The sequence below is a fragment of the Macaca fascicularis genome, chromosome 20 (assembly GCF_037993035.2).
Source record: "Macaca fascicularis isolate 582-1 chromosome 20, T2T-MFA8v1.1".
Lineage (NCBI taxonomy): Eukaryota > Metazoa > Chordata > Mammalia > Primates > Cercopithecidae > Macaca > Macaca fascicularis.
In genome coordinates this window covers 20,370,580-20,386,477 of record NC_088394.1, presented here as the reverse complement: position 1 = coordinate 20,386,477, position 15,898 = coordinate 20,370,580, and the positions used below count along the sequence as shown (strand labels likewise).

At 45.3% G+C, this 15,898-nt stretch overlaps 1 protein-coding gene across 1 annotated transcript in view; it reads left to right on the top strand.

The window, feature by feature from the left end:
• The window catches only part of DNAH3 (dynein axonemal heavy chain 3), a 205,269-nt gene extending 196,728 nt beyond the window's left edge, over positions 1-8,541 (top strand). The window contains exons 58-61 of the mRNA XM_045383002.2: positions 24-166; positions 4,759-4,963; positions 6,181-6,318; positions 8,147-8,541. Of these exons, the coding sequence (XP_045238937.2) occupies positions 24-166; positions 4,759-4,963; positions 6,181-6,318; positions 8,147-8,500 (840 nt within the window). The 3' untranslated portion in view covers positions 8,501-8,541. The remainder of the gene's footprint in view (positions 1-23; positions 167-4,758; positions 4,964-6,180; positions 6,319-8,146) is intronic.
• The last annotated feature ends 7,357 nt before the right edge of the window (positions 8,542-15,898 follow it).

Below are 15,898 nucleotides of genomic sequence, written 5' to 3'. Positions count from 1 at the left end.
CTCTCTTCTGCCTGCACTTTAAGGAAGTGGTTGAGGAGTTGGCGCAAGACATTCTCTCCAAGCTTCCGAAAGACTTCGACCTGGAAGAGGTCATGAAGTTGTACCCCGTGGTCTATGAGGAATCCATGAACACCGTCCTAAGGCAGGAGCTCATCAGATTCAACAGGTGGGCCGGATGATGTAGCTTGAATCCTGGGAGTTGGAACGTGAGGAGTAGGATCTAACAGGCAGTAGCTGAGAAGGGGTTGCTATGCAGAGGAAGTGGTTTGCCTCACCCGTATTAGGGGTGTGAATAGGGCCTGTGAACAGGGCCATCCCCAGCACATGCTGACCCTGGGTTGAATCATTCCTTCTATTCATTCATTCCCATTCATTCATCTGACATCTCTAAAGTTAGGCAAAAGCCGGTATCAAGCACAGGCTAATAGTAAAAGTGGTCGTGAGAGCCACTTTTCTTTCTCTTTCCTGTGTTGAGGTCTCTCTGTCGCCCAAGTTGGAGTGCAGTGGTATGATCACGACTCATTGCAGCCTCGAACTCCTGGGCTCAAGCAATCCTCCCACCTCAGCCTCCTGAGTAGCTGAGTCTACGGACACAGGCCGCCATACCCAGCTAGTTTTTTTATTTTTTATTTTTTATAGAGATGGAGTTTTGACATGTTGGCCAGGCTGGTCTTGAACTCCTGGCCTCAAGTAAGCCTCCAGCCGTGGCCTCCTAAAGTGCTGGGATTACAGGTGGGAGCCATTGCACCTGGCCTGGAGCCATTTGTATTGAGCCTTTAGTGACAGATATGGTTCTAAACACTATGCATGGGTCTTATTCAAAGTATGCAACAGGGCTGGGCACAATGGCTAATGCCCGTAATTACAGCACTTTGGGAAGCAGAGTAGGGAGGATCATCTGAGGCCAGGAGTCCAAGATCAGCCTGGGCAACAAAGAAAGACCCCATCTATCCAAAAAAAAAAAAAAAAAGGCAGGCATGGTGGTGCACGGCTACAGTCCCAGCTACTTGGGAGGGTGAGGTGGGAAGATCTCTTGGAGGCCAGGAGCTCAAGGTGGCAGTGAGCTATGATCTTGCCACTGCACTCCAGCCTGGGTGACAGAGAAAGACCCTATCCCTTAACAAAACACACACACACACACACACACACACACACACACACACACACACACAAAATAGTCTTTTGAAATATGTCCAGTTATTAATCCTGCTACCAGCATTTTACAAATAAGAAAACTGAGGCAGAGCGTGATTACTCACGCCTATAATCCCAGCACTTTGGGAGGCAAGCCGGGAGGATTGCTTGAGCCCAGGGGTTTAAGACCAGCCTGGGCAATATGGCAAGACCCCATCTCTTAAAGAAAACAACAAAAAAAAACAACCCTGAGATTCAGAAGGGTTAAGACTTGCCCAAGGTTGCTCAGTGTTCAGTAATTCAATGGGAAAACTCAGTTTAAACCCAGAACTAAGTCTGATTCCAGAGCCCATGTACTTGGCCAATATGTGAAATTTGGGTAAATCTAGAAAGGGGTGGTAGACGCTCACCCCAGTGCCTCTACCACACAGTTAGGGGTGTTATAGGCTGGCCATGGGGCCAGGATCTCTGGCCTTGTATTCTAGTCCTCTTCTCCTCCAGTTATTACAGCATGGAGCTCAGTGGGATCACCTGGATTTGATTTCTAAATAGTCAAAACTGAAAGGGTTACCAAAGACCATCTAGGCCAGATGAGGAAACTGAGGTCCAGAGATGACTGTGATTTAATGTAGGTCTCAAGTGACTCAGAGCCAAGTGGGCTAAAACTTATCACTTCTGCTTCCAAGAGCAAGGTCTTGCTCCAGACACTCCATGTGTTACTGCCTCTATTCTGTCTCATTGGGTCATTGCTCCGTTTTAAGGACAGCCCTAATTCCAGAGGACTAGGGTACTGGAGGAATGTTATTTGAGAGTTGCTTGACTTCCTGAGTTTTAGGGTTACTCTTTTTTTTTTTTTTTGAGACAGAGTCTCGCTTTTGTCGCAGACTGGAGTGCAGTGGCGCGATCTCGGCTCACTGCAACCTCCACCTCCCAGGTTCAAGAGATTCTCCTGCCTCAGCCTCCGGAGTAGCTGGGATTACAGGCACATGCCGCCATGCCCGGCTAATTTCTGTACTTTTAGTAGAGATGGGGTTTCGCCATGTTGGCCAGGCTGGTCTCGAACTCCTGATGTCAGGTGATACGCCCACCTCAGCCTCCCAAAGTGCTGGGATTACAGGCATGAGCCACTGCGCCTGGCCTAGGGTTACTCTTTAGAGTCAACAGGCAGTTGGCCGTAACAGGGACCAAGCAAGGTATGGGGTGTGAGCCTAGGACGAGGCCACCTGTTCTGAGTCAGACACCTTGGCATGATGGGCTGTAGTCCTGGACTGTCCAACTGGACACCAAAACTAATGGCTTCCCTCTGCTGTGATTCTCCTCTAAGGCCACTGGAGCTCTGTCTTGGTGGTTGCAGGGGCTTTCACTGGCCTTTACCACTGGGCATTCTACAAAGGAGAGCAAGCCAGGTGCGGTGGCTTAGGCCACACAGCACTGTAATCTCAGCACTTTAGGAGGCTGAGGGGGGCAGATTGCTCAGGAGTTGGAGACCAGCTTGGGCAACATGGCAAAACCCCTGTCTCTACCAAAAATATAAAAAATTATCTGGGCATTGTAGAACCAGCTACTCAGGAGACTGAGGAGGGAGGATTGCTTGGGCCTGGGAGGTGGAGGTTTCAGTGAGCCAAGATTGCACCACTGCACTCCAGCCTGGGCCATAGAGTGAGATGCTGTCTCAAAAGAAAACAAAAAGGGAAACCAATCTTATTTTCCAACGATGGTCAGGATTAATCATCTCCCCACTATCTTTTTTTTCTTTCTTTTTTTTCTGCCTTTTCACCCAGTGGTATAGGGAGCCCAGAATGATTCAGCGACAGTTCAGCTTCCAATTCAGGGGAACTGTGACTGTGTCTTCTCGGCAAGTGTTCTTTCCTTGGGTACTAAAACCTTAAAACTAGCAGAGCTCATAGTTGCAAGAATAGAAAGAGAATCTTTGCAAGTAGGTCTTTAGGTATAATAGAGGTCTGTGGTGTAATCCCTCAGATGGTACCTTTTACCCTTGTCTGCTTATCTAACACATGTCTGAATTTTACATTCCTTTTTTTTTTTTTTTTTGAGACAGAGTTTCGCTCTTGTCGCCTAGGCTGGAGTGCAATGGCACGATCTCAGCTCGGCTCATTGCAACCTCCACCTTCTGGGTTCAAGCGATTCTCCTGCCTCAGCCTCCCGAGTAGCTGGAATTACAGGTGTGCGCCACCACGCTCAGCTAATTTTGTATTTTTAGTAGAGATGGGGTTTCACTGTGTTGGTCAGGTCGGTCTCAAACTCCTGACCTCAAGTGATCTACCCACCTTGGCCTCCCAAAGTGCTGGGATTACAGGCGTGAGCCCCCGCACCCAACCACATTCCTCTTGATACAATGGTTTGGTGGTTACACATCCAGAAATCCTTTTCCTGCATGTGTCATTCTCATGTCCATTCAGTTGAGATTCCATAAATCTTTGGAGATGAAAAGCTTTTTGTAGTGGCAGATTCTTTGGTCTCCTCAGGAGAATTCCCTCCAGGCTTGGCTGGGCCTTGTAACATAGAGGTCAGAGGGAGAGGCAGGTGAATTTGACATCTCCTAGGCTGCCCTTCAGTTGCCTTTTCTCAGGCCTGCACCTTATAGTTGATAAAAAAGGGCCTTGGGCCAGGCGTGGTAGCTCATCTGTAATCCCAGCACTTTGGGAGGCTGAGATGGGAGGATTACTTGAGTTTAGGAGTGTGAGACCAGCTTGGGCAACATAGGGAGACCTTGTGTCTACTTAAAAAAAAATCAGGTAGGCATGGTGGCATGTGCCTGTAGTCCCAGCTACTCAGGAGACTCAAGGTGGGAGGATTCCTTGAGCCTGGGAGATCAAGACTGCAGTGAGCCATGACTGCACCACTGCACTCCCCTGGGTGACAGGGCAAGACTCTGTCTCAAAAAAAAAAAAAAAGAACAACTTTGACAATAGGAATTGAAAGCCTTGAAACTGTGCATGCTCTCTGACCTAGAAATATTTTGAGTAATAATTTAAAATTTGCAAAAAGATTGAGATGGATGAATTTTGCTAGCAATGTTGTTGATAGTGACAACAATCTAGAAATAACACGTCAACAATAGAGGAATAGTTAAACAAAATGGAACACTTTGCAGTCATTAAAAAGGGCAGGCATGGTGATGCACACCTGTAGTCCCAGCTACTCCAGAGGCTGAGGCAGGAGGATCACTTGAGCCCAGGAGTTCGAGGCTGCAGTGAGCTATGACTGCACTACTGCACTTCAGCCTGGATGACAGAGTGGAAACCCCATCTCTAAAAAAAAAAAAAAAAAAGAAAGAAAAAAGGACAATTTAGGTCTCTATTTATTGAATTGGAAAGATGTTTCCTATATGCTAAGAAAGAAAAACAGATTGCAGAAATATAATATAGTATGATCTCATTAAAAATAATTTGTGTTTACATAGAGAAAAATCTGGAAAGATATACATCAACGTTATCTTGAGGTAGCAAGGTAATGGGTGATTTAATTTTTTCTCAATTAATGACTGCATTAATTAACTGACGTTTTAAAGGGGGGATAAGTATGAGGAGACAGGAGTCAGTGGACTCGGGTAGAATGTGGCCACTGGAGAGTCCAACTTAGCCAGCTCCTCTGTTCTTGCAGGCTGACCAAAGTTGTTCGGAGGAGCCTCATCGATCTTGGCCGAGCCATCAAAGGACAGGTCCTGATGTCCTCGGAGCTAGAGGAAGTCTTTAACAGCATGCTTGTGGGTAAAGTGCCAGCCATGTGGGCAGCCAAGTCTTACCCATCACTGAAGCCTCTGGGGGGCTATGTGGCTGACCTGCTGGCCCGCCTGACCTTCTTCCAGGTATCGGAGTCAGGGGTAACCGGGAACCTGGCATGCTCACTTAGGTGGAGAGGACATTCTGCAATGACAGAGTAGAGGCAGGGGGAGGAGGGCAGGCAGTCACAGAGCATCCTAGATTGAGCCTCTGGAAACAGTCTTCCCGGAGTTAGAAGGAGGAGGGAGACTTGAAAGTTCTTGAAAAGATTATAGATGCCTGGGCACAGTGGCTCACATCTGTATTCCCAGCACTTTGGGAGACTGAGGTGGGCAGATCACTTGAGGTCAGGAGTTCGACACCAGTCTGGCCAGCATGGTGAAACCCCATCTCTACTAAAAATACCAAAAAAATTAGCCGGGAGTGGTGGCTCATGCCTGTAGCCTCAGCTACCTGGGAGGCTGAGGCAGGAAAATGACTTGAACCTGGGAGGCAGAGGTTGCAGTGAGCTGAGATCGCGCCATTGCACTCCAGCCTGGGTGACAGAGCAAGACTCCATCTGAAAAAAAAAAAAAAAAAAAAAAAAAAAAAGATTATGGAGCCAGGAACAGGAACTAGAATAAATATCACAAACTGGTGGCTCATGGGATAGATTTGGACAATAATTATGTTTGGTTTGGCTGCCTGGTAATTTAAACATTTTTGAGCCAGCATGTAAACATTGGATTTTTACATATAAAAATCCAGATGTTTGTACTGCAAAAAATAGAAGACCTGAAACAGTGGGCCTGCATTCTCGCATGGCATAGCAACTATTGCTGGAGATGAGCGGCAGCTGCTCAGTTTAGGCAAGGTACATATTCTCCACTGCTACAGTCCCCACCGCTCTCTGTTGTATCCCTGATATCAGCTTGCACCTGGGCTTTTCTTTTCTTTTCTTTGAGATGAAGTTTCACTCTTGTCGCTCAGGCTAGAGTGCAATGGCATGATCTCGGCTCACTGCAGCTTCTGCCTCCTGGGTTCAAGCGATTCTCCTGCCTCAGCCTCCCAAGTGGCTGGGACTACAGGCGCCCATCACCACGCCCAGCTAATTTTTGTAGTACCTGGGCTTTTCTTAAAGTATAAATATATTTTTTGTACCCTTATTTCAAAAGTGGGAAGAGAGAAGCTAAACCAAGAGGGCTGACTGTTTCAAGAAAAATAAGAAAAAACATGTTTTATATGGGACTTGTTTACATGACTTGCGTTTGAACTATCTTTGATGTGTTGTTGATTTCGAATCTTGATTTCTGTGGCTCTCCAGGAATGGATTGACAAGGGGCCCCCTGTGGTATTTTGGATCTCTGGATTCTACTTCACACAGTCTTTTTTGACTGGCATCTCTCAGAATTATGCCCGGAAATATACTATCCCCATTGACCACATTGGATTTGAGTTTGAGGTAGGGGTGCTTTGGGTTAGGCTCACTCAAGGGGCTGACCAGAGAAAGCAATGTTGCCAATTTCCTTATGAGTCAAAAAATGTGGATGTGTTAAGACCCAAATGCTTCTGAAGTGGTACATATGAAGTATTTAGCATAATTTACAGCAGCTCTAAAAGCTACTCCTAAAATAGAGGATTCCCAATGCTTTGTCTCTGTACAAAAAGGGAATCTTTCCAGATTCCATCAGAATACCAAGAAAAATGAAGGCACTCTCCCACTCTGTTTGTTCAACGTGGTGGACTCTTCATTTGGAAGAACGTTAATGCCCTTGGGTAGTCCTTGGCTTGGAGTAAAGTTAAAAGAATGGCCAATAGTCAAGCATCACCCTGTCATATATAGAGAGTAGAATGGCTAAGATTGACTGTTACAGAGCATTATAGAATTTTAAATTATGTGGAAAGATCCTTTGTAATCATCTAGTTCAGAGGTCACAAACCGGTTGCCCTGTCTTAAGTCAGTTTATGAATGAACTTAACTTGATTAGTCTTTGAAGACAATGTTAATCCAAAATAAATACAACAAGAAGAAAAATTACTAGGATAAACATTGAAAAAAAGATAAAACCATCTTCCTTGATGCTGAAATGATTGTATACCTAGAAATCCAAAGTGATTAAAAACATAGAGTACTTTACTTGCAATGGTTCAACTTACAATTTTTTTATTTCATGGTGTGAAATAAATACACGTTCAGTAGAAACCACACTTTGAGTACCCATACAACCATTCCATTTTTCACTTTTAGTACAGTATTCAATAAATTACATAAGATACTCAACACTTTACTATAAAATAGACTTTGTGTTAGATGATTTCTGCCTAGCTACAGGCTATTGTAAGTGTTCCAAGCACATTTAGGGGAGGCTAGGCTAAGCTATGATATTTGTTGTACATTAGGTATATTAAATGTAGTTTTGACTTACAATATGTCCAACTTATGTTGGGTTTATCAGGACATAACCCCATTGTAAGTTGACGAGCATCTGTAGAAGAATTCACAAAGTCACTGGATATTGGTTAAATTTGTAAAAGTCAACAGCTTTTTCCTATTCTTCCAATAGATACTTAGAATTAGAAATGGGAAAAACATTCCATTCACCATACAATTTTTTAAAAGTATAATTTGAATGATTTTAAGTGGAGCTTGTGCTCTCTGGTTCACCATAATCCCCACCCCTCCCTATTCTCCTATACTTTGTCCATTTTCTGCAATTACCTAAAGGAATTTGAGTTTACCACCCCTGAATCTAAGCAGTGGTGTGCTGGAGCTCACTCGTATTAGCTCACCAGGGCCATCGGTTACATTTTCAGGCATTTTGTTAAATAGTTGGTAGACTGAAATCGACCATGCTGGAAGTCTTTATACCACAGAAACTAGAAATCAAGGCTTTATTCTCCCCACACTCATCTCCAGAACTGTTTACCCAGTCTATCTCTGAATCTGAATCTAACCCCAACCCCTCACTTTATAAATCCAGATCCAGAAAGGGAAGGGATTATGCAAAGTCACTAAGCTAGTTAGAGGTAATGTGTTAGAGTAATGTGACTCCTACTTGAGTGCATTCTCTAGCCCACCATTGGGAAGGGAGCATACTGACTAGGAGTCAGGCCTGGCCCATGTATGGCGGGCAGGAATATTATCACAGAAGCCCCATTGTCCCTGGATCCTGGGAGAGGTAGATATTGCAGCCAGGTTGCACTTTGAGTATCAGAAAATTCCAGGCTCTTAAAGCTGCGCATGTAGGAAAATGGCAGGCAATGGAACTCATAGCTTTTTATTCTTCCAGGTAACCACACAAGAAACAGTGATGGAGGATAACCCTGAAGATGGGGCCTACATCAAAGGGCTCTTCTTAGAAGGTGCCCGTTGGGACAGGAAAATGATGCAGATTGGGGAATCTCTCCCCAAAATCCTCTATGACCCACTGCCCATCATTTGGCTGAAACCTGGGGAGAGTACAATGTTTCTGCATCAGGACGTGTATGTGTGTCCAGTCTACAAAACAAGTGCCCGCAGAGGAACCCTCTCCACCACAGGTCACTCTACCAACTACGTCCTCTCCATTGAGCTTCCAACAGACAGGCCCCAGAAGCACTGGATAAACCGAGGGGTGGCCTCACTGTGCCAACTGGATAACTGATGGCATTGTCTCAAGACAGAAAATAAAAAGCATGTCTTTTTTTTTTGTTTTGCTTTGTTTTGTTTTGAGACAGTCTTGCTCTGTCACCCAGGCTGGAGTGCAGTGGCGTGATCTCAGCTCACTGCACCTTCTGCCTTCCAGGTTCAAGTGATTCTCGTGCCTCAGCCTCCTGAGAAGCTGGGATTACAGGCACGCACCACCATGCCAGGCTACTTTTTTTTGGTATTTTTAATAGAGACAGGGCTTTCACCATGTTGCCCAGGCTGGTCTCGAACTCTTGAGCCCAGGCAATCCGCCCCCACTCGGCCTCCCAAAGTGCTGGGATTATAGGTGCCACCGCGCCTGGCCAAAAGGCATTTCATTCTTGATGATAGTGGTGGTGATGTTGATGACAACAATTTTATTAACAGAGCAATTGCGATGAGCTAGGTATTTCACAGCAACTCTATAAAGTACATTCTTATTATTATCCTCATTTTATGGCTGCAGAAACCATGATACAGAGAAGATAAGTAATCTCCCCCAAATCAGATAGCTACTCAAGTAGTATTTGAGCAAAGGCAGTGGGACTCTTCAACATAGACTCTTGGTTAGTTGGCTAAGCTCCCTTAGGGTGATTTTCTTCTTCTTCTGAGACAGTTTCTCGCTCTGCAGCCCCGGCTGGAGTGCAGTGGCACAATCTCGGCTCACTGCAACTTCTGCCTCCCAGGTTCAAGTGATTCTCATGCCTCAGCCTCCCAAATAGCTGGAATTACAGGCATGCACCACCATGCCCGGCTAATTTTTGCATTTTTAGTAGAGACGGGGTTTTGTCATGTTGGCCAGACTGGTCTTGAACTCCTGGCCTCAAGTGATCCACCCGCCTTGGCCTCCCAAAGTGCTGGGATTACAGTTGTGAGCCATTGCACCCGGCCTTATTTTTTTCTTCTTATTTTGCTGTAACTGTCATTGAATTTCAATCATTTCTTTCCTAGTATATCCATAAGGGCTACCACCAAGGCCTCTCAAAGGCTGACAGAGGTTTGGGCCACTTTTATTTGCTAAGGCCCTTGATATATTTAAAATGGACTCTTTTTGGTATTTAGAGGTAAAAAATAAAATGCACTTTTCACAACAATCTTAGATGGGAGGTATTATCATTATTTCTACTTTACAGAGGAAAATGCAGAGATTTAGAAAAATAACTAGCCCAAAGTTCCACAGCTAGTCAGTGATAGAACTGGGATGCAATCGCTTCTCTACGAGCCTGCACAGATGGATGGAAATTTCCAGAGGAAAGGGGAGGTAAGAGAAGCAATATTTATTGCATGCCTACTATATGCCATGCTTTGTGCCCAGGCCTTTCGATTTCTCACTTGATCCCCTGTGGTGGGAATGACTGTCCTCTCCCTTGGAGGTTCGGAGAGATTATCTTCCCTAAAATTGCCCCGCTTTTTCACACTGCAAAGCCTGGTTTGTGCTGGTCTGGCTCTTGAACCCATGCATTTTTCACTGCCACATGCTGCCTCCCTGCCAAGGACTTGGCTCTGTTTTGCTGTAGAATCTTAGAAGAGATGTGTAGCTCCAACTATACAACTGTGTCCAAGAAATTTCAATCACTTGCTTCTCCCCAGGGCCAGCTGGAAGAGACTCTTGAGGGAGATAAAAATCACATTCTTGATGCATTACTTCTTCACTAACTCTCTCATGTAGCCTTTTGCCACTAAGTGGCTTATTTCAGGGCCCTGTCTTGGTCACTTCGTAGTTGAGCAAAGACATGAGACTGTTTGGGGGGTCTTCACGTGTCTGGCCTTGGCTTCTCTGCCTCTTCACTAGAAGAAATGTTTTGAATCAGAGTCTCTGATTTTTTTTTTTTTTTTTTTCTTTTTTTTTGAGACAGAGTCTTGCTCTCTCACCTAGGCTGGAGTGCAGTGGCACGATTTCGGCTCACTGGAACCTTCGCCTCCCAGGTTTAGGTGATTCTCCTGCCTCAGCCTCCCATGTAGCTGGGATTACAGGTGCCTGCCACCATGCCTGGTTAATTTTTATATTTTTAGTAGAGACAGGGTTTCACCATGTTGGCCAGGGTGGTCTCAAACTCCTGACCTCAAGTGATCCACCCGTCTCGGCCTCCCAAAGTGCTGGTATTACAGGCGTGAGTCACTGTGCCCAGCCAATAGCTATTTTTTCAAGAAAATTTTTCCAATGGGGGAGAAATCAGAATGAACAGATAGCTGGAACTACCCTATTGTTCCAAATAAGATTGTTAGTCATTTTGGATAGAAGGATGGTCAGGATCTCAAATCCCTGAATCTTGGACTGGTAGGTAAGTCACAATGCAAGCTGTAAAGGAGCTGTCAGTGAGGGGGTTGCTAAGAGAACAACTGAATTTTAATTATAGTTCTCCAACCACAGCTTCAGCAACAAAAAGCTGAGGGAGGCAGGGACTGGTCTCATTCCTCAAGGGTCAAGGGACAGACTGTTTTCATATGATGGATTACATTTTTGTAATTTAAAAAATGTTCTCCACTTTGAGGAGAAAGACTGCCTGAAATTTGAGGTCATTTTCTATTCGGGCCAATGTGGTAGTTAATGTCTCCTCCTGTGAAAGAGCAATATGCTCTTCAGAAATCATGGTGAGTTAGAGGCTGGAGTCCTGGGGAAGAGATGGCCAGAGATCAGCTCGGTGAGAAGCAGAAGGTCCTGCCTATAAATAGCCCAGCAGATGACATCAGACAAACCTCGTTACCAAGCTAGTCCTTGTTCTTTAAAAATCTAGCTCTTGGGGACTGGGTGCAGTGGCTCACCCCTGTAATCCCAGCACTTTGAGAGGCCAAGGCAGGCGGATCACCTGAGGTCAAGAATTCAAGACTAGATTGGCCAACATGGTGAAATGTCGTCTCCACTAAAAATACAAAAATTAGCCGGATGTGGTGGCGGGCACCTGTAATCCCAGCTACTCAGGAGACTGAGGCACGAGAATTGCTTGAACCCAGGAGGCGGAGGTTGCAGTGGGCCGAGATTGTGCCATTGTATTCCAGCCTGGGTGACAAGAGCGAAATTGTCTCAAAAAAAAAAAAAAAAAATCTAGCTCTTGGGTAAGCAGTTATGTTCAGTCCTTATCAGTGTTGGAAGATAATTACATTGAAGGTGGGGATGTAGGGAAGGTGGGTTCTGCCTTTGAGAGACTCAGGATGGGGATTTTATTATTTTAGAGAGAAAGTGGGGAAAATGCTATTAAGAACAGAGCACAGGTTACATGGAGGGTTTGAGAGTAAATCGACAATTATGCTTTTGTGTAACAGTATATGCATGTTTGCAAAGGGGCTAGGCATGTAATACTCACATTAAGGAAAATGGAAGATGGCCAAAGGCTGTCTAGCAGTGAGATGGACTTCCATCCTGAAAAGGCTGGGTGAGAAGGCTGATTTCTACACTCAGTAGAGTAAGGCAAAAATGCAAATAATCAAAATCACCTTGAGTTACTTAGAAAGGAACTTTCCCATCTCCCATGATGGAGATGAGAGACATGTCTCACTCGGTCCAACACAGCCAGTTTTTCCTCCAGTGCAGAAACAGATTGGTTTCACTGGCTGACCACCTGATGAAGTAGCTGGCTTCATTTCGTAAGCTCTATGTTGCATGGGAAAAAATTAACTTGAGACATTACAACCACCTCTGGACAGGGAAATGCCTGCACGATGAGACCAGTTGGAAGGAGAGTGGCTGAAGGAACGGCAGATTCATGTCTCTCAATTCAAGCTAGGCTGGGCTATGTGCTCACTGAATGGCCATGGGAAGGCCAGAACACCTGCCAGCATATTTACGTTTCTCTGTCTCTCTTCGCCAAAGGCTTTGCTGTGGTTTGAATGTGTCCTCCAAAGTTTAGGTATTAGAAAATCCCCAAGCAAAAGTGTTGAGAAGTGCAACCATTAGGAGGTGACTAGGTCAGGAGGACACAGATTAATGTTATTGCCAGAGTGGGTTTGTTATAAAAGTCAGTTCAGGCCGGGCGCAGTGGCTCACTCCTGTAATCCCAGCACTTCAGGAGGCCGAGGCGGGGTGGATCATCTGAGCTCAGGAGTCTGAGACCAGCCTGGCCAACATAGTGAAACCCCGTATCTACTAAAAATACAAATAAATAAATAAACAAGTAAATTAGCCGGGAGTGGTGGCTGGTGCCTGTAGTCCCAGCTACTTGGGAGGCTAAGGCAGGGGGATGGCGTGAACCCGGGAGGTGGAGCTTGCAGTGAGCCGAGATCGTGCCACTGTACTCTAGCCTTCTAGCCTGGGTGACAGAGCGAGACTCCGTCTCAAAACAACAACAACAACAACAACAAAAAAGCCCAAAAAATTAGCCGAGAGTGGTGGCAGATGCCTGTAATCCCAGCTATTCGGGAGGCCGAGGCAAGAGAATTGCTTGAACCCAGGAGGCAGAGGCTGCACTGAGCTGAGATCGTGCCATTGCACTCCAGCCTGGGCAACAAAGGCAAAACTCCGTATCAGAGGAAATAAATAAATAAAAATTAAAAAATAAAAGTCAGGTCAGCTCTGTCTTTCACCATGTGATGACTTCTGCCATATTATGACACAGAAAGAAAGCCCTCGCCAGATGTGGGCTCCTCAAATGTGGACTTCCTAGCCTCTAGAACTGTGAGAGAGAAATCTCTGTTCTTTATCAATTACCCAGTCTCAGGTATTCTGTTATAGCAGCACGAAATGAACTAAGACAGAAAATTGGTACCAAGAAGTAAGGCTTCTGCAATAACAAGAATCTGAAAATGTGGAGGCAGCTTTGGAACTGGGTAATGGGTAGAGGCTGGAAGAATTTGGAGGAGCCGGCTAGAAAAAGCCTAGATTGTTGTGAATGGAGCATTAAGGGCAATTCTGGTGAGGGTTCAGAAGACAGGAGCTGTAGTAGGAGCCTAAATCTTCCAGAGACTACTTAAGTGGTTGTGATGGAAATGTTGGTAGAAAATAGGAAAGACCATTCTGATGAAGTCTCAGATGGGAATGAGGAACAAGGTATTAGAAACTGGAGTAAAGTCCAGCTTTGTTATACAGTTGCAAAGAACTTGGTGGAACTGTGTCTATGTCCTAGGACTTTGTGGAAGGCAGAACTTAAGAGTGATGAACATATCTGGCAAAAAAAAAAAAAAAAAAAAAAAAAAAATCTAAGCAGCAAAGCATTCAAGGCATTGAATGGCTTCTTTTGGTGGCTTATAGTAAAATGAGAGAAGAAAGAAATGACTTAAAGCTGGAATGTGTAATGAAAAGGGAGGCAGAATAAGATTTGGAAAATTCTCAGCCTGTTGTCCAGGCTGGAATGAAGTGGCGTGATCTCTGCTCACTGCAACCTCCGCCTCCTGGGTTCAAGCAATTCTTCTGCCTCAGCCTCCCAAGTATCTGGGATTACAGGTGCCCGCCACCACGCCCGGCTAATTTTTGTATTTTTAGTAGAGATGGGGTTTTGCCATGTTGGCCTGATCTCAGGTGATCCACCCACCTCAGCCTCCCAAAGTGCTGGGATTACAGGCATGAGCCACCATGCCCGGCCGTAAATAATTTTTAAAAAGCATGTTCAGTAGAGAAAATTAAGGGTTTGGCCAAGCAGCCCTTTTAAAAGAGATTAATATGAGTAGAAGGAAGCCAGGTTTTATTCATCAAGACGACGGGAAAATAACCCCAAAGGCATTTCAGAGATCTTTGAGGCAAGCTAGGACCTTGAGGGCGAGGTTTCCAGAGAGGTGCAGTTAAATTCCAAGCTCAGCTGCCCCAGCCATAGCTCAAGTGGACCCGCATGGGGCTTGACCTGCCACTCCAGAAAGTACAAGCTGTAGATCAGTATACAATATATATATGTATTGCAACATCAAATTGCACCCTATAAATAGGTACAATTATAATGTACAATTTATCCCATTTCTGTTTAGATACAATGTGTCAATTAAAAAGATAATTTTTAAAAAGTACAAGCCGTGAACCTTGGCAGCATCCATGTGATGCTCATTCTACAGGTGCACAGAACACAAGTGCTATGGTGCCTTGGCAGGCTCCACCTCCATCTCAAAGGATGTTGCAGACAGTCGGGGGACTCAGGAAGAGATGTATCACAGGGGCAGGGCCATTTCAGAGTCCCCATTAGGGCAAAGGCTAGTGGAGCCATGAGAGTGGGGCAGTTCTTGAGGCCCCAGACTGTAAGGCTGCCAGTGTGTAACTCCAGCCTGGGAAAACTACAGGGATGAGATTCCAACCCATGAGAGATGCTGGGTAGACTGAGCCCAGCTGCCTAAGGCCTTGGGGGGGTCAGTTCCCAACCCAGTGTGCCCAGGATGTGGGACATGCAGTCAAAGATGATTATTTTCATATCTGAAGTTTTTTTTTTTTTTTTTTTGAGATGGAGTCTCGCTCTGTTGCCAGGCTGGAGTGCAGTGGCATGATCTTGGCTCACTGCAACCTCTGCCTCCTGGGTTCAAGCGATTCTCCTGACTCAGCCTCCTGAGTAGCTGGGGTTACAGGCGTGTGCCACCACACCCAGCTAATTTTTGTACTTTTAGTAAAGACAGGGTTTCGTCATGTTGGCCAGGATGGTCTGGATGTCTTGACCTCGTGATCTGCCTGCCTCAGCCTCCCCAACTGCTGGGATTACAGGTGTGAGCCACCACATCTGGCCTATCTTAATATTGTTTCCTCTCTTGGGTTTTATACTCACTTGGGACCAGTTACTCCTTTCTTCTTGCCTGTTTCTTCCTTTCAGGATAGGAATGTCCATTTGATGCCTGTCCTGCAACTGTATCCTGGAAGTAGGTAAAACAGGCCCACAGTTGGAGGGAAATTTACCTCAGGATGAATTGTGCCTTGAGACTCAACCGTATCTGATTTAGATGAGTCTGGAATTTGGACTTTTGAGTTCACACTGAAAGAAGTTGAAACTTCTGGGCTACTGGGATAGAATGAGTGTATTTTGCATGTGAGAAGGACGTGAGTTTTGGGGGCCAGGGATAGAATGCTATGATTTTAATGTGTCATCTGAAGTTCATGTGTTGGAAACTTAACCCCCAATGCAACAGTGTTGAGAAGTGGGCTTTTAAGAGAGGATTAGATCATGAGAACGCTGCCCTCATGAGTGAACTGATGTCATAATGGCAGGTGTGCATTCATTATCATGAGACTGGGTTTGTTATAAAAGTGAGTTTGGCCCTCTCTCGCTGTCTCTCACCATTGGATGCCTTCTGCCATATAATGACACAGCAAGATGGCCCTCACCAGGTGCAGACCCCTCGACCTTGTAGTTCCTGGCCTCCAGCACTGTTAATAAATAAACCTGTTCTTTATGAAGTACCTAGTGTTAGATATTCTATTATAGCAGCACAAAGTGTACTAGTTGCATTTGTGTTAAATATGCATACACTGAGGCCG